At 43.6% G+C, this 18253-nt stretch overlaps 2 protein-coding genes across 2 annotated transcripts in view; one reads left to right on the top strand and one right to left on the bottom strand.

Annotated features, from left to right (window-relative positions):
• The window catches only part of P2RX4 (purinergic receptor P2X 4), a 271548-nt gene that overhangs the window by 28472 nt on the left and 224823 nt on the right, over positions 1–18253 (top strand). The gene's annotated exons all lie outside the window — the stretch shown is intronic.
• On the bottom strand, positions 1503–17345 carry ANAPC5 (anaphase promoting complex subunit 5). Its single transcript, XM_054172963.1, has 17 exons — positions 17098–17345; positions 16913–16992; positions 15962–16071; positions 15396–15591; positions 14190–14256; positions 12408–12509; positions 10991–11181; positions 10030–10111; positions 8932–9021; positions 7837–8018; positions 7234–7369; positions 6938–7012; positions 4932–5053; positions 3671–3778; positions 2987–3134; positions 2253–2415; positions 1503–1855 (listed from the first exon to the last, which is right to left on the bottom strand). The coding sequence occupies exons 1-17, from the start codon at positions 17299–17301 to the stop codon at positions 1641–1643; spliced, it is 2271 nt and encodes a 756-aa protein (XP_054028938.1). The 5' UTR covers positions 17302–17345; the 3' UTR covers positions 1503–1640.

Raw genomic sequence — 18253 nt, 5'->3', positions numbered from 1 at the left:
CACAGCTCCTGCTCAGGTTGCAGCTCTGCAGTGCCGGGACAGAGGCAATGCTGCTGCATGGGCAGGCCTTCAGTTCCCCAGCCAGCAGCAGCCCTTCACAGACATCTCCCTTGCTTTGTTATCTGGGGTTTCATACGGAGTACCTGCCCACCAATCCCCCTTCCTGCACTGAGCTCACCTGCTGTTTCCTGAGCAACATTCAGCAAGCAACAGCTTCAACCTTGAGCAGATGCAAATGCTGAGGCTGGCACCAACCCTTTTCCTCATTTCACTTCAAGACGCTTTTGTGGGCACCACTTTGCCCTTGTTGAGCTCCCCAGAGCAGAGCTATTCTTCCACGTGAGCTAAAATAGATAAAGCCTGCTATATTGTCCATGATCTTGAAAGTCACCCTAAGAATCAAGTATAAACACTGCACTCACTCTAAATAGCAGGTACTCCAAATGCCTTATGAGTGAACATCATTTTAACATGGGTTAAAATGTGGCTGAGAAGGGCTAAGCCACCAAACCCAATGTTCCCACAAAGCTGGGTTACTCTCTACTGTTACAAATCCAGCTGCTGTTTTAAAATCAAGGCACTGATTATCTGCCAACACTAATTAATGGATGTGTAAACCAGTGCTGGACTACCCTCATTTCAACCACCTCTCAGAGCTTCTCTCTTCCTGCCTTCCCTGGCAGTGCCAGGTTTAGGTCTGGTCTTCCTTTCTCATTGCTAAAAATGCCACAGTTTAACCTAGAGCTTCTAGGCCAGGTATCTCCAAGTGTTCACATTAAAGATGTAGAGCTTCCATACAGTCACAAGGTGAAAGGACTGGCACCCCCATCCCTAAGGTTCACACACTCAAGGTTTACAATCACAAAGTGCAACCCCCCAACTTGAAATCCCACATCCCATCTGAAATGTTCTTCTAAACTGAGGATCCAACTCCTAGGAGTCAAAGGCCACAGCATATTGGATGTTGAATGGACTGTGACCTTTTCATTGCCCCGCAAAACCAGAGAACGTTAATCCTAGGCAGTGGGAGAACGGGTACCATAAAGACATCTCAGCTGAGCTGGGCTTCTGTTCAGCACTCATTCCTCTCCTCAGCTGCTTTTTGCACAAGGACATGTGTAACAACAATGCTGGGACTTTGCACCATTAGAGCTCTCCAACTGGATCCTGGTTCGTTCCCTTCTGCCAGCACCATCTGTTTCTACAGAGTAAACAGCCACTGTAGACAGGTTAAAGGAAAGGACACATTTTAAACAAGACTCTATGCCACTTAAACAGAGCAGAAAGAAGCTTGGTCTACATTTTCCATTATTTCATGTGGTGCTCATAAAGGAAGCATTGATTCTGAAAACATCACTGGTAAGAACAGATCTCGTTTCATCGTGACTGTGCTACTCCCCTCAGTGTGCTCATAATGCAATCAAGAGAGAAATTTCTTGCCCCTCCCATTCAATTCTTAATTTCAAGTATAGAATAGGAGCAAAACTGATGTTTCTCCTTAAGTCACTGCAACCAAACCCCCAAGTTTGGGCAATGCAAGGCCATGATTTATTGGCAGCTACTTTGAAACACGGATGACTGAATAAAAAGACATTTGTAAAAAACCCCAGGAAAATAAACAAATCTCATCTTTAAATGCATCACTTGAAGGTGTTGATTAAGGGGACTCCATGTGCTGGCAGATCCTGGTGTAACTGACGGAACAACATGGCACATTTGTTCCTCTCCTGGGTTTTGCCCAGGGTGTGGAACAGCCGCGCTTGGAAGTAGAGAACGTCTCTGAGCTGCTCCTTGCAGTCCACTTTGGCAAAGTAAGCCTTGGCTTCATTGAGATTCAGGATAGCAGATTCCAAAGCTGTGGAGAAAAGAGGAACAGACATATTTAAGATAACATCACAATAACAACTCCAAGCAATACAGCTCAGTTCTGAGGAGCCCACTTATAAATTCCTCAGCTTTTCAAAACAATTTGTGTCTTAGCAACATGGTCTTTTAGCTACTTTGTTATTTAGCCTCAGCTGCAAAACTCGGGGGTGAAAGTATGTAGATAAACAAGATTCCATTATAAACCCTGCATCTGTTGAATAATTCTCAATACATTTTTCCATCCCATAACTAGGTAACATTCTTGGCTGTATCATTTAAACTCTTTTAAGACTGACTGTGGAGCAGGATTCTGTATAGACACTGGTCTGCACTCCTAGGCTTCTGAGCACAGTTTCAGTAAAGGGGAGAATTACTCTTCACGCTACCTTCAACCTTCTTCTCTGGAGTGTAGGAAGCTGCAGAAGCCACCTGACATTTGGCCACCAGGAACATGGCACAGCCTTTGTCCAGGACAGCTCCATGGGCCAAGACAGGTTCTATTGCCATGTGCAGAATGTTCAGGGCTTGTTCAGGAATGCCAAGGATCAGCTGAAAGAGAAATACTTGGTGGTTGATACTAGGATCCACTGGCAAGAGCAGCTTCTTCAGGGAAGACCAACACATAGCACATCTGTTTCTAATGTGATGTTACAGACCAGGATGTACTTTTTTTCCCCTCCACAATCTTCTTTTAAACCAAACCTCATTAGTAGAGCTGAGCTACTCTCTGCAATGATTAGACATGTCTCCTCCACTGCAGTCAGCTCTGCCAGCTCAGAATAAACACTAAAACTGAACCCCAGCACGAACACTATTTCTAATTCACGTGCCAAACTGTGCTACCAGGAAGCCAAAATACTAGCAGAAAAAAATAACAAAGGAAGTAATTAAGGCAGAGCCAATTTATGCTTGTCTGCTTAATTACATGCCATAACTACACATGAAACTCAACTTTTATTAACTTCCTCAAAAGATTTTACACTTAGAATATACTTCCTCAGAATCAATACTTTAATTCCAACAAGGCTGTGTTCTTAAATCTCACAGGAATAAAAATGGTGTCCAGCTCCCCAGAATAAATGTTACCTTCCAGCCCTGTGAAAACACAAATCAGAGGTACCTGAGAGAAAGCCAAGTTGAGCACAGTTTCAGAAGCCAAGTACTGCAAGCTGTATTCTCGAGAGAGGGCAAGAGCCTGCAGCAGGACAGGCAGCGCTATGGTATGGCAGGATGACCTCCAGTAGAGCTCTGCTATTGACAGCAGCACACTGACCAGAACAGGGGAAAGCATTACAAATCTTTTCTTTTGATGGAAAACATCCACTTGTTTCCCAGTTATTCCATCCATACTGTATTGATTCTATTATTAGATCACTGCATATACAATAAACTTCAATTGCACCCTTAAGAGGAGATGCCACCGACACACAACAGATCAGCTAACACTGTAACTATTCTGTTTAGTACAAAGGTACAACTACACACACACAATTCTATCCCCTAGTTATTCTGCATGCAGTGTTTCCTTCTTCCCCAAGTCTTCATGAAAGCTAAAAATAAGTTTACTACCTTGTAATTTCCACATTAAAGGTTTGCAATGTGTACAAATCTAAATAATAGCTTTCAATTCCATAGTATTTTGAGGATTCCTCCACACCCCAATTAATAAATGAAATTACCTTGCAGTCTCCAAATCACAGTAGGTAATCTGAAGACTAGTGAATTCTGAACACAGGCAAATTGAAAAGGCTGATTCTAATCGCTGCAAAGTGGTTCTAGTAGTCTGAAAATGAAACATTCTTACCTAATCACCATCTCAGTGTTCTTGATTTTCTGGCAGTGGATCAACAATTTCTGCAGAAGTTTGTGTGCCTCTGACATTTGATTTTGGGCTTTCAACACAATGGCTTTTCTGCCATGGTAGGAAGAAAATAACACAGGTCATATTTGTTGTATTTTAAATACAATTCTGCTCTTCAGAGCACAGTAAGATAGGCCTCTGTCCTGTGACCTCCGCTGCTTGTAAGTGCAGAATGGCACTCTGACAAAGTGTACACGTGACACACACATGGGCAGGGGTTAAAATGGGTATCTCCCATTACAACTGGACAACCCACAGGCAGAAAGTATCAAACTCCTCAAACAGCTTTAGACAGAAACACAGAGATTGCCAGAACCAAAGGCCAAACAGGCAGCAGAAGTGGGAGGGGAGGCAAGCCAGAAAGCAAAAGTAGTTATTTGTATGAAAATCAAGTATGTGGTAAAGTAGCTAAAACTGACTTGAGCTGACAAGGACTTGGAGCAATAGGGAAAGAGGGAAAAGAGGGAAATAAGAAACAAACACACAGCAGTAGGGGATGTGTTTGAATACCCTGAAACCAGACACTGAGTGGCATATTTAAAGATCAGGGGAATCATAAACAGTCCCATTCCAGAAGGACAAGCATTGTGTCCCACAGCTCGCATGTTGGTCACTGGCTAACTGGCATGGGCTGGTTTTTAGGTGTTTTGCCTCATTGAAAATCAAAAAGAAATGGCTTTTAAGAGCAAGTTGGTGTGTATACCCATCAACTCACAAATTTTAACCATACCTATTTCTATCATGTCATTTGAAGTCAGAAACAAAAGCCCATTAGAGTGATAGAAAAATCACATTGATCCATTTTGTGGATGTGGAAACCAGCACGCAGATGAAGATACCCAAACTCAGAGCAGGCCTGAGACCTGTCAGCACTTCACATAAAACTCTGCTGGGTGCTTAGGTTTGTGCACAGTTCCCCTGGCAGATTTTGAAGAAGTACTTTGTGTTCTCTCAACAGATCTACAGCTCTAGAATAACACCAGCTTCAACAGTGCCATTCTGGTTCTGAAAACGTCTGAAGAAATAGCCATAAATTATTACTGCAGGACAGACTCTAATGGAACAAGCACTCCAGGTCAGACAACACAGCTGTAATTCGTTCTGGAAATGGAAGAACATATAAGCACCTGTGACTGCCAGCAGTCACTTTGCTATTTTTCATTACCTTCATGGGACACATGTATGCAGATTTGTGGTTTCTTACCTGTATACACCTTCAATGCTATTAAGCGCTGTAATTCCTGATACAAGAGAATCTGCTATATGGTATCTGCCATCATTCATGGCTCTCTCAAACTGTATTTTCTGATCAAACAGCATCCAAAGCTAAACAAAGAACATCCAGGAACAAGTTTTAGAAGCTGTGCTTACTTGGTTTTTTAGTTATAATTTACTTTTTCTTTTCCCCTGTGGATATTTCACAGTGTCACAGTATCACCATGGTTGGAAGAGACCTCAAAGATCATTGAGTCCAACCTGTCACCACAGACCTCATGACTAGACCATGGCACCGAGTGCCATGTCCAATCCCCTCTTGAACACATCCTGGGATGGTGACTCCACCAACTCCCTGGGCAGCACATTCCAATGGCTAACAACTCTCTCAGTGGAGAACTTTCTCCTCACCTCAAGTCTAAACTTCCTCTGGTGCAGCTTGAGACTCTGTCCTCTTGTTCTGGTGCTGGTTGCCTGGGAGAAGAGACCAACTCCCTCCTGGCTACAACCACCCTTCAGGTAGTTGTAGAGAGCAATGAGGTCTCCCCTGAGCCTCCTCCTCTCCAGGCTAAACAATCCCAGCTCCCTCAGCCTCTCCTTGTGGGGCTTGTGCTCAAGGCCTCTCCCCAGCCTGGTTGCCCTTCTCTGGGCACATTCAAGTGTCTCGATGTCCTTCTTAAACTGAGGGGCCCAGAACTGGACACAGGACTCAAGGTGTGGCCTAACCAATGCAGAGTCCAGGGGCACAATGACTTCCCTGCTCCTGTTGGCCACACTATTCTTGATGCAGGCCAGGATGCCATTGGCCTTCTTGGCCACCTGGGCACACTGCTGGCTCATGTTTAGGCAGATGTCAATCAGCACCCCCAGGTCCCTCTCTGTTTGGGAGCTCTCCAGCCACTCCAACCCCAGCCTGTAGCTCTGCATGGGGTTGTTGTGGCCAAAGTGCAGCACCTAGCACTTGGGTTTGTTGAATGCCATCATATTGGACTCTGCCCATCTGTCCAGTCGGTCAAGGTCCCTCTGCAGAGCTCTTCTGCCCTCTAACAGATCAACATCTGCTCCCAACTTGGTGTCATCTGCAAATTTGCTGATGAGTGACTCAATCCCCTCATCCAGACCATCAATGAAGATGTTAAAGAGCATGGGGCCCAGCACTGATCCCTGGGGGATGCCACTAGTGACTGGCTGCCAGCTGGATGTGGCACCATTCACCACCACTCTCTGGGCTCGGCCCTCCAGCCAGTTCCTAACCCAGCAGAGTGTTGCTGTCCAAGCCACGAGCTGACAGCTTGGCCAGCAGTTTGCTGTGGGGGGCGGTGTCTAGACACAGCTAACTCCACTGTCCAGTTACTGTATTTACTACATTACTCTCCTCAGTGGAAAGGCTCAGGTCTGCATTAATGTTTCAATACCAAAACTCACCTACTGGACTGCATTTTAATGAAAAATCTCTTTTAAATCCTTACTAACATCCTGAAGCATTAGGCTTGCTCTGTAGTGAAAAGAGAAGGCCCAAATTCTATTTAGGAGAACCTTGAACACTTCAGTGTGAATGCTGTCCTACAGATTCATTGTGTTAATGTGTTTCCCAGAGTCATGTAGAAATTGGTCTGTTCTCTCTGTTACTTCTGAACTGTAATATATCAAAGTAAGTAGCACTAATTAAACAGGACTTTGAAGCTCCAAATCAATGCAGAGCATTTAATTCCTCTATGTGCTCAAGGAGGAGTTTTACATTCCTCTGCCATTGATTTCTATCTAAACAGTTTTCCTTTAGAGGTTATGGTGAGATAAATGTCTCACCAGTCTTAAAGCCTATCTTTTCCTGCTTTTGTAGACAAGCTTGAGCTGCACATCTTCCTATGAGGTCATGAGTGAAATTAGCAAACATATAGCCTAAGGCATACAGAGGGAAGAACTCAGATGCAATGGAATTCAGATCCTATTGTGTGAAAGTTACATAACTTGCAAACCAGAAGATAAATATTCTACCTGTGCATGCTGACTGTTGGGAGGGAATCTTTCCTTAAGGTGTTTCAGTATTTCAGAAGCAGCTGCAAAGTACCCCTGTAACACAGAAAGCACACTCTAACATACACCGAGACAAGCTCCACTCCCCTCAGTTTCAACACAGCCCTCTGGGGAAGAACCTGCCAAGCCAAACCTGCATTTTCTTCGCCCCCAACGCAGACATTAAAGGCAGAACAAAACACGAGTTGAGTCTCGCCCGCTCTGTCAATAACACCCACACGGCCTCCTACATCTGTGCAACCAGCCATAAACCTCACCTGCTCTGCATGCAGCTCAGCCAGGTGACACAACACCACGGCGAAGGACTCGGTGTTATTCTGCTGAACGCCCACGTTCACAGCCTCCAGACTGTTCATGCTCAGCAATGTTTGGGCTTGTTGAAGTGCCATGGTGCTTGTGCAAGAGAAATGTCTTTTAGCTTTCAAGTAACAAACAACCATTTTTAACCTATGGTCTGGTTATGACAGCAGCCTACATGTTCTGGTAAGACAGGGGCCTGGGGGAGAATGAAAACTTGTAATGCATCTGCTATTCAGGAACTCTGGACTATGCAAGCACATCAAGGACTACACAGGGAATGCTGCACACAGTCTAAGCACAGAGATGCTGCAAATGGGGGTGGAAGAAAAAATTATGCACTATTTGCCAGTACTAAATGGAAACTCAGTCTCTTCTCCAGTATGAGCTTTAAAGGAACACAAGAGAATGGAAATATCTGCGCTCAGCCTGTACTGAATCACAGCCTGATTGCTTTATTTTAGTGCACTGGAGAGAGAGAGTCACTTGTTACACCTACATAAACAACTCTAAATGCATTATGTGCTAACAAGTACAGTGAGCTAACCCAAGGAACAGAATACCTGCGGCCGTATAGTCTCCAAATGGCAGTCTTCTGTGCTATACTGATGTCAATAAGCTCTGACAAGCTGTGTTTCCAGTGCAGCAGATCAGAGTCTTTTAAGGCATCCATTAGTTTGTTGGCAGCCTTTCCTGCAAAAGCTCTTTGCTGAACCAAGGACTGTATTCCCAAAGAAGCAAGGTACTGGGAAGAAGGAAGAAAAACATACCAACAGCATTGAAAGACAATGGAGTACATGGCTTTTACACTTATGCTTTGCAAATTGCAGCAGAGCAAGAGTTCTAAACTAAAGGGGGGAAAAAAGAGAAAAGAAATGGAGGTGATATTATTCAGCACAGACAAAGGAACACTGCTTCAGGCACTTCTTTAAATACCCACTTATGCACACCCACACATATGTGAATGCCATTTTGTTAGATGTGAAAGGTAATTTCCACTCCCCCACACAGAAGTCTTAAAGAGGATGACAGGACTTGTACTTCCATTTCTCCAATGAAGAAACAGCCGTGAAAACACAGAGCCTTCCTCCTACCTTCCCCACCAAGCAGCTATGTCTGCTCTCACTTCCCCATAACAGCAGTTTAGTTCCTTTTAGAATAATTCTCTTAATAAAGAGAGAACAACTAGGGTAAGACAGAACTGAACTAAGCATTATCAAGCCAACAGATTCAGTGCACAAAACTAGCTAAGGGGAGGGCTCCCTCGCAAGATTTCACAGGAGCCCTACAAGCAAACATGTTTCAAAGCCTTGCCAGAGGCATCAGTAGTGAGTTTCAGGGAAGGTGGAGGCAAAAGAACCTCCCTCAAGCACCAGCAGATTGTGCTATGGGCCTAAGGCTGAAATAGTGTCTGAAAAATAAACAAGTTAGAAGGAAAAACAGTGAACCTTGAAATAATGCACTGGCATTAAAGGAACTGAACTCTGGTTTGTTAATATGAAGAGTCAAAGTCATAATTAAATACAGATTTTTGAGACTTAAAATAGACTTCTTTAAATTCAGTTGCATATTTCGAACAGACCAACCACAAAACCCCAAATCCTATCTTGCACACTCCCCTTGCCACATGAAGTTAAGGATAAGTGAAATGGACTCACTGGCAAACCAAAATGTAAAGATTTGTTCACAGAGTGCTCCAGCAGGACACAACTATCAAATATCTTTTGCTCCAGGATGTACAACCAGCTCTAGCAAGAAAAGAAAGAAAGAATTACAATCTCATTGTCCATAGCTAATGGGTGCAGCACTTTTAACTTCCCTTTTTGCACAGAATGCACAAAAACCTCACTGAAAATACAAACCACTGTTCAGAAGTGATACTAAGGAAACAAGGATACTAAGGAATATATATCAGAAGTGCAGCTATGCTGGGACACTGGCTGGACAGCAGTCAGCACTGGAGGTTCAGAGTAATGCATGGAAACCCCACTGCACAGTTAACTGGGGGCAGCAGTATCTCAGGACTCTGATACTACTGACATCAATTCACTGTAACAATAATATTACAGAATAAAATAGAGAGAAATCTAAGTCTTTCCCTCCTCACTTTGGTTTGCTCCAAAGCAGGATTATCAGTCTTTTAAGGATCCAACAGGCAGTAAAGAGGAAGTTTATGAAATACTTCATCCCTTTAAAATACATCAGACTAAACTTCAACTTAGTGCTGAGATCTCAGTATCCTGGGATCACAACTGTCTAAGAAAACAGTTGTAAGCTGCAACAAACCAACCCAGTTTGTTGCTCTGAGTGACCCATCTGCCAGAAGCAACATCACCCCACTGCTGGACAGTCAGCTTGAAATTACTGATGCATTTGATGAGATACGACTGTAAGAGCAGCTCTGCAACAGTTCCTGAGCAAAGGCTCGGATAAGGCTCTCCTCTCTCTATTAAGTGACAGGAGGAGATGAAATGGCCTCAGGTTGCACCAGTGGAGGTTTATGGTGGATAGTAGAAGAAACTTCTTTACTGAAAGGGTTGTCAAACACTGGAGTATGATCCACAGGAAGGTGGTTGACTCCCCAGCCCTGGAGGTGTTTAAAAGGGGCAGAGATGTGGTGCTGAGGAACATGGTTTAGGCCCAGACCGGGTTAGACCACAGTTGGACTTGATCATAAAGATCTTTTCCAACCAAAATGATTCAATAACAACACAAACACAGGTGACTTAAGCTCCATTTCAACCCCACTCTCTCACCAGGCAGTGCTGCAAGCAAACATGGTCGTTAGACTCCTGTGCAATTCGGATGGCTTCCTGAAGCGCGAGCTCAGCCTGTTGGCTATCAGCAAACAGAAAGGGAGAACATATTAGCATTCCCACAGTGCTTAAAATACAGCATTACAGTAGAAATGGATATTGATCTAAATGATGCATATTGCACTCAGAAGAGAACTCTGATTTAATAGACTGCTGAGAAAGCCTGCATTCTCCTCCTAGCACTCCAGCAATATATTCTAGTCTTGGAGATAATAAGTAAGACAGCATCTAGGAGCCACTATAAAAACACAGCTTAGCCCCTAAGTGGGCTTTCAACCCCTGTACATGCCAATGTGCCAGGTTATTGTTTGAACAGGGGCAACATTTAATGGCTCCCTGGGTAGAAAATGTTGTTCCTCTCAATTTTGCAGAGGGAAGGATCCCATCTCCAGGCCTTTTACATGATGAATCCAGGCAGCAGTCAATAAATACACACCATGTATGGAGATGGGTAAATGAGCTTTATCAATAAAATAACTCACACTCTGTGGCATTTTAAAATAAAAAAGCTCAGATGGTTGGGTTTGTATTTTGCTTGGTTGGTTTTTTTTAAATTGATTTAATAGAAAACCAACCACATTTTCTTGAGAATATGACTGAAAATAGGCATCCATGTCCACTGACCTTTCTGAGGTCAAGGAAATGTAGCAAGTGAGAACTTAAATACCTAGGAAACCATTGCAGTTGGACATAGACAAATGTCAACTCTCACCCTGCAGTAGATGGCTCAGTTATTATGGAAACCAAATAAATACCAAACAAAACAGATCAAGATTCCAAGAAAACTCCAACCCAACTGTAGTGGTTATCAAAGCAGAGAAAGTCCCTTCTCTTCCTGGACTGACAAAAAGGTCAGCACTTAGGAAACATAACAAGATGGGTTTGAGTTACATTCACTTACTAATGACCAAAGCGACAGTGCAGGGCAGCCAGGTTCAGAGCTGCGTATCTCAGGCTGCGACCGTAACCTTCATCCCCATTGCTTTTGCTTTCTGCTCCAGTGAGAATCAAACGGTCAAAATAATGCAGCAGGCTGTGTGTTGAGCTGAAGACATCTTGCACTCTGAGACTGTTTAAGTAGCTTAAGTAATGCTAAAAAAAACCCAAAAAACCAAATGAAGCAAAACCAGCTTTACATGTACAGAACTATTCAAACAAAGTGCTTGATCAGAAGCTGCAGTGACACTGATAATAGCTGTGCAGAATTTCTGTAAATCTTGGGTAAAATGGGCTGTTTTCCATAACAGAGTCTTCCAAATGGTGTCCCATAGGCCAATATTTGGCTGTCAGAATGATCCCATCCAGTCTGAGGCCTCTACACAGGTGAAATCCCTGTACTTATGTTCTAAGACAGACTGGGAATGGAGGCGTGACTCACACTGTAGTTGCACTCGGGAAGATACTCAGAAGTGTGAGCACTGTTTCCAAATACTGTGCAGATAGAAGATGCTAAAACTATTTATTTTCTTCTTGGCATTGAGACATGGTCAGGACAATCCTGTATGTCAGACAACCAGAACACTGGAAAGGACTTCTGCAGTTGTTAAGTCCAGCCCCTGCTATCACAGAGTGTTAGGGGCTGGAAGGGGCTCCACAGATTATCTAGTCCAACCTCCCTGCCAGAGCAGGATCACTTAGAGTAGGTCACATAGGAATGTGTCTGGGCAGGTTTTGAATGTCTCCAGAGAAGGAGACTCCACAACCTCTCCGGGCAGCGTGTTCCATTGTTCTGGGATAGGTCAGCCCTTCCAAGGATGTATCTTCAAAGGGTAGCAAGGAAAAAGCTGTCTGGGAACTCACAGAACTTGCACAAAAGTAAGTTGTTGAGGAAAAAGCAAATGCCCACAGCCAGGTCTGGAACCAGCTCTCAGGGGGAGCTGTCTACTGCTTTCAGTAAAAATTGCTATTAAGCAGCAGGAGTGAACATCAGTAAGAAATATCAACAGATATTGCACTTAATACTGATTTTAAAACTACAGGAATACAAGGCCTGAGATTCTTAGGAAAACATATGTAGAAAGAACTAAGTTTTAGATTTAGTTCAACACGAACACACTCACAGAGTACCCTCCAAAATTAAGAGGATTATATCCATGCATAAAGATAGACATGTGGTTAAGTACTAAGCTTAACTTTAATTAACGTTTCTGTACCTTCAGGAGTTTCAGGCTGAATTACTAAATATTTACATGCATTTTGCTCACGTTTTTATCATCTGCTTATTTTATAATGCACAATAAATTACTCCCCAATAATCCCATCCCAGAGACAAGAAATCCCTTTACAGCCATTTTTGGGATGAAGAAAAAGATACTTACTGCTTCAGCAAAATCTGGATTAAATTTTAACAAGTTGTTCAATTCCTTTTGTAAGGATGCTGGAGTAAGAGCCTTTGTTTCATCATTCTTTAACAGAGAAGCCTGGAATAAAAATTGAAAACTAAAAGCTAAGTAACTCAAACTGGAGGGTTACAAATGTCTTTTGATACACACTTGTCAGTTTATCTGCTTAGAGAGAACACTAAAGAAGATTTTGTAACAGCCCTGTCTACTATGATGCTCAAAGATCAGTGGCAGCTTTATTCTACACTATATTGTATTATATTTCACTTTCCAGACATCAGAGAAGTTTATTCAAAGGGCCATGTAAAGGTACTTAAAGAATTCTAAGTTTCTCTTTGAAGGACTAATACAACAGACTGCTCACTGGAATTGCATCAATCTCCTCACACACAAAAAATCAGGACACTAAATAAAAGCAGATCCACAGTTTGCTTTGGCAAGTAGTTAAATTAATAAAAAATGACTATAAGCAAGTTACTAGAGTAAGCATTACTGAGCAATGAAGAGACTTCACATTTCAGAACCCTCCTAAACATTTCCATTCCTCCAGAAAATTCTAATTAGGAAGGGGGAAAAAATTATACACACTGGTAACAGACACTCTACTTAAATCACACCAGCTAAAAACCACAGTATCACAATGGCACTGCAGTTCAAATCCATACCATGCACCAGATCGCTGACGGCTGTCCTGTCTTCTCCTTCAACCCCATTTCTAACTCAGTTCTTGCATAAGGGGTCCCCTATTCTGCATGTTTATGGACACTGAAGTGCCAGCAACTGGATCTAGATCACAGGGGTCTGTGTGCCTGTGGTGCCAGCAACCACAGCAAGTGAGAGCATGCACCAGGGGGCAACCACTGGTGACCATCAAGCTGGACTAGACAGAAAGTTGGTTAAGCAGTTTGAGAGTCAAGTTATGAAATAGCCATAAAACTGGGCTGGATATGTTTCTCTGAATGAGGCAGCTGGAGGAAGTCCAGGCCAACCAGGAGGTCTCAAGCCAACCAATAGACACTGGGACCTTTGGGTCAACCAAGAGATGCATTTTTATGTATCATGCCTTTCTGCTGGAGGCAACTGGAAGCAAGACAATGCAGGAGCCAGTTATTTAACAAACAAGGCATAAGGTTGAATTAAGAGAGAGGGAGGGAGAAAGAGAGAGTGCAAGTATATGTATTCACACTAATGGACCTTCCTCCTCATCAGTCAGAGAGCAAAACAGGGTAACAGGCAGCATGCTCAGACTCCACACTGGTTACACTGAGGGTCATGGAGCTGCAGGAGTCTTGTCATAATTAGGCTACTGAATTCAACAACCCCCAAGAGTCAAGAACCTTATGGGGCTGAGAAGTTACTTTGAACTTTTAAAGTGTTCACAGAACATTACAGATTATAGGCATATCACATAGCAAGCTATAAACATGCAGTGCATTTACTGACACTTGTGCCCATGTGTATTTCTGCTCCATTTTGCATTTACCAGCTAAAATAATCAACAAGGCCACACATTTCACAGCCATCAAGTCTGAGGTGAGAAGTCAGAAATGACCTTCTCAGAAGAAATATCAATCATGTGGTGTTCAGGCCCAGATAAAACACTTTTAGCCCCAAGTGCTCACACTGAGCAGCTACATCCAAGATATCAACAAATCTTTAACAGATCTAAGAAAACATCATGTCTGACACTGTGAATAATACTGAAGGTGAACTTCATCTTATGGATCATTTCCTCAGCTTTATTCAGAATTAACATACCTGCTGAGAAAGAAAATACTCTGCTTGTTTCTGGGAAAGAGGCCCACTGCAAGACATCTCTTCTTCCCTGAGAAGAAGCACTTTGGTTAGAAACAAGGGCAATGAAATAAAATACAAGAAAATACATTTTGTCAGACACTCCATAGTTTTGCTTTAGAAAGTTTTATAAGATATTATAGCTCAAAGCACAAAAGAGGACTAAAGGGAGAGAAAATTTAATAAAGAATAAAATCTACTGCATCAAATTCAGCAATCCAAATTATTTCACAGAGTTTACTTGTAATCTTCAACCTGCAGAGACCATAGTCAGCATGAATGCTACTCGTAAAAACACAAAGAACAACTGCAGACAGAAGATTTGGGGCTGACATATTCAAATCATTTTGCTCTGGTTTTCCTTTCTTCTGCAGATACCCACAATGATGAACTGGCACTTTGGCCACACTCCAGAAAACTGTTCTTCAAGCACAGGCAGAAGTTTATTCCAAGGGAAGACAGCACCTACAGCACCCATCAGGCTCCAAAAGCTGTTGGCTGACTCACACTGTAGCACAAGCACAAGCTTATATAAGGACGATTTAGAAAGTACACTCAAAATGTACACAAAATGCTTTTAGAATTATTCTTACACGAGATGAGCTCTTTCATGAGTGGGAAGTCTCAATATCTGCTTCTCATTTTTGTTTTAAATAGATGCAAAATCTTTTACTTGGAGAAGAGAAGCCAAAGAAATATTAAGTTTAACTTGTCCTTAGCGAGCAATCCTTCCTTGCTGGAAGCAGAAGTGACCTCTCCAATAGCTTTAGCACAACCAGAAGAATCACTCAGCAGTGAGCTGTGCAGGAGGGAACAGTAGGCAGCACCTCGATTCCCTAAGTAAGTCTAAGAGCAGGGTACTGTCATCTGCCAAGAGACACCGAGCAGAACTGTGCCATTTGCAAATGTCACCACACGGTGGCACCAAGGAAGCGCAGATGCCACCCAGCTCTGTCTATGAGGCTTTAAAGCAAATACAGGATTACAGCACACCACATCACAACATTGCGGCTGAAGTCGTTATGATAGGGCATGCACAGGGTCTAGGTGAACATTTGTGCAGTTTGGAATGTTTAATGGAGCAGCATCTTGAGCTGAACAAAGCTTAAAACTTAGAGAAAAAATCCAAAATAAGAGTAATCCTCTTAAGAAGGAATATTAATGTATCACCTTAAAGGTTCATCAAGTTCTTCTTTCTCCATTTTCCCCTCCATGTCTTCTGTATTTGTCAGTTCCACATCATTCTTATCAATTTCACTCTTTTTCTCATCATTTTGGAAGTACTGCTGAAGTGCAGTGTAAAGTTTATAGACCTGACTGAAAGAAAGCTTATTGTATGCCAAGATCATATGGCGCAGAAACAGACCTGCAAAGGAAAACATCTGTTATGACAGCTGTCTGCAGGGCTGCTGTTCCAAAGAGGAGCATCATACTAACCAGAGGCTTAAATCACACTAATTTAAGTGTCTCGTGTCAGCCTACCAACTGATACAACTCAATTCTGCAGAGTGTAAATCTGATATTAATTTAGTGACAGATCTCACAGACTATCTGATCACTGAAAAGTTGTTACGATCAGTAACTACATGATATGCAGATACTGGTTAATATGAAGCACAAAAGCAAGATAAAAGTGATACTATGCAATTTTTAAACCTCCCCAAAGAGAAAACCAAAGTTCTAGCCTGAATGATAGATATCACATAAAATATAGCTTAGAAATAACAATTAGTTACCTACTACACTTGTTTTGTGAACCTCTGGCTCTGTCCCTGTAAATGACTCTGAGAGGTCATCAAAAAATTGTTCCATATCTTTCAATTCTCCTTCTGCCATAAGTTTTAACCTAAATGGGGAAAGAAAAGCACAATATGCATCAAATAAAATACTTATTTCATGTATAGATGAGCAAACACTAATAAAACCGAGTGACAGCTAATTCATTAGTCCTAGAAAGTTTTTATGCACATAAGCCAAATAAAAACATACTAAATAGTAATCACAAGCCGAGCACGAACCAAATTTGATTTTCCTTTAAACTTTTTTGTTTGTTTAATAAAGAGAACTATTAGAAAATATTTGTGTTCTTTTACAAAACCCTTAGGAAGCCAAAATAGTCTGATTTTTAAAACTGTCGCTCTTTAAGGAGGTAACAAATATCAAAACCAAAATATCTGTATCACAGAAACTTTAAAACTGGTTTCAGTGTTTGGTTTGTGTGCCTTTCAGAACTTTTAAGAGCCAGGGAAAAGAGACAAGTACATTTTTTCTCTAAATTTCTGACTTTACCAACTATAAATTTACACATTTCAGAGCACTTCTTTACAGCTATCTGAGCAAATACGATTCTATGATATAGATAATGTGGATCATGTATATAATGATTTTATCATCTTTCACAAAAATATTGGTTTGTAGTGGTGGTATTTTAACATTTTTCACACAGAATACAGAAACTACAAAAGGGAAGGGATTAACCGAACAACCCAAGCAGTTCCTTGCTCTCCAGCAGCAGGGAAACACAACTCGCTCTGACTTCATGCCTCCCCACCCAGGACAAGACCACAGCAGGAGCCAGTGTTTGGTCCTCAGCAACTCTAAAACACCCCGTGCCTGACAGCAGGGACCGCTGTAAGGGTTTCCTGACGGAGGGCGGGACAGAAAAAAGGCGCGGCCCCGGAGCCCACCTGATCTGCAGGGAGCTCGCCAGCTGCGGGCAGGACTCCTCGATGGCCTTGCGCAGTCGCGACAGAGGCATATCAGGGCCCTGGGGACGAGAGCGGTATGTCACGACAGGCAACAACGAAGCGGCCTTTGGGGGTCACCCTCCCTCCCCCTCAGGGCCAGGCCCAGGCCCAGGCCCGCTCCCGACCTGCAACAACGGCAGCAGCAGCCGGTTGAGCCGCCGCCGCTCTAGTAGGCCGAGCTGCGAGCCGGCGCGGCCCAGCTCGCTCAAGAGCACCAGCAGTGCCATCTTGTAGGGGGTGACCCAGTCCTTGATGCCGAAGACGTTGGCGTGCACCACGCCATTCGTCATCATCGGGTTGAAGTAGAGGCTCTCGTGTACGCTCGCCATGGCGGCATCCGCCCGGCCGCCCAGTCGCCCGGGAAACCGGCTTCTCGTCCTAGCCAATCGCTGCTGCCGCCGCCGTCACGTGGACTGGCACTGCGGCCAATAGGAGGAGGCGTTGTCATCCTCCAACACGGCTCCGGCTGGCGGGCCGAGCCCAGGAGAACAGTGCCGGGCAGAGAAGGATCCGCGAGGCGCCGCCTGGCGGGAAGCGGGCGAAGGGCGGGAACAGTGGCGCAAGGCGCGCGCGCGGGGGTCGGCATCGCGCCGGGTACCCTCCGAGGTGCCACCGGCGAGCTGTGGCCATCCTTTATGTGGGCTCGACACAGCCTGGTAGCATGGAATTGCAGAATCATGGGATCATTTTGGTTGGAAAAGATGTTCAAGATCGTCGAGGCCAGCCATGATCTAACTCTACCAAGGCTGGTGCTAAACCATGTCCCTCAGCACCACATTTCTGCACCTGTGAAATACCTCCAGGGATGGGGATTCAGCCACCTCCTCGAGAAGCTTGTTGCATTATTTGAGAACCCTTTCAGTGAAGAAGTTTCTTCTAATATAAAATCTAAGTCTCCCATAGTGCAACTTGAGGCCCTCTAACTGGTTACTAGGGAGAAGAGACCAGCCCCTGCCTGCCTCCACCCTCCTTTCTGTTAGTTATAGAGAGCAAGATCTCTGCTCAGCCTCTTTTTTCCAGGCTCAACAATCCCAGTTTCCTCAGCCATTCCTCAGAATACTTCCATACTGTTCTCTGGACAAGCTCTAGCACCAAAATGTCCTCCTTGGAGTGAGGAGCCCAAACTGAACCTGGCACTCAAGGTGTTGCCTCACCAGTGCCAAGTACAGGGGGACAATCACATCCATGGTTACACTATTTCTTATTCAGGCCAGGATACTGGTGGCCTTCTTGGCCCCCTCACACACACGGGTTCACATTCAGCTGGCTGTCAATTAACAT

This window comes from Dryobates pubescens, chromosome 25, assembly GCF_014839835.1.
Source record: "Dryobates pubescens isolate bDryPub1 chromosome 25, bDryPub1.pri, whole genome shotgun sequence".
NCBI lineage: Eukaryota > Metazoa > Chordata > Aves > Piciformes > Picidae > Dryobates > Dryobates pubescens.
Note: the sequence above shows the minus strand (reverse complement) of the source record. Positions and strands in the feature narration are given on the sequence as shown.

What these genes read in the sequence shown, in the direction of transcription:
- ANAPC5 (XM_054172963.1), bottom strand. Translation starts at nt 17,301, where the DNA reads ATGGCGAGCGTACACGAGAGCCTCTACTTCAACCCGATGATGACGAAT. An exon ending in CTTTACATTTTGGTTTGCCA is followed by an intron (nt 8,019 to 8,931) that starts GTGAGTCCATTT and finishes CCTTCTTCCCAG; the next exon opens with TACCTTGCTTCTTTGGGAAT. An exon ending in AACACTGAGATGGTGATTAG is followed by an intron (nt 3,135 to 3,670) that starts GTAAGAATGTTT and finishes TGTTCTGGTCAG; the next exon opens with TGTGCTGCTGTCAATAGCAG.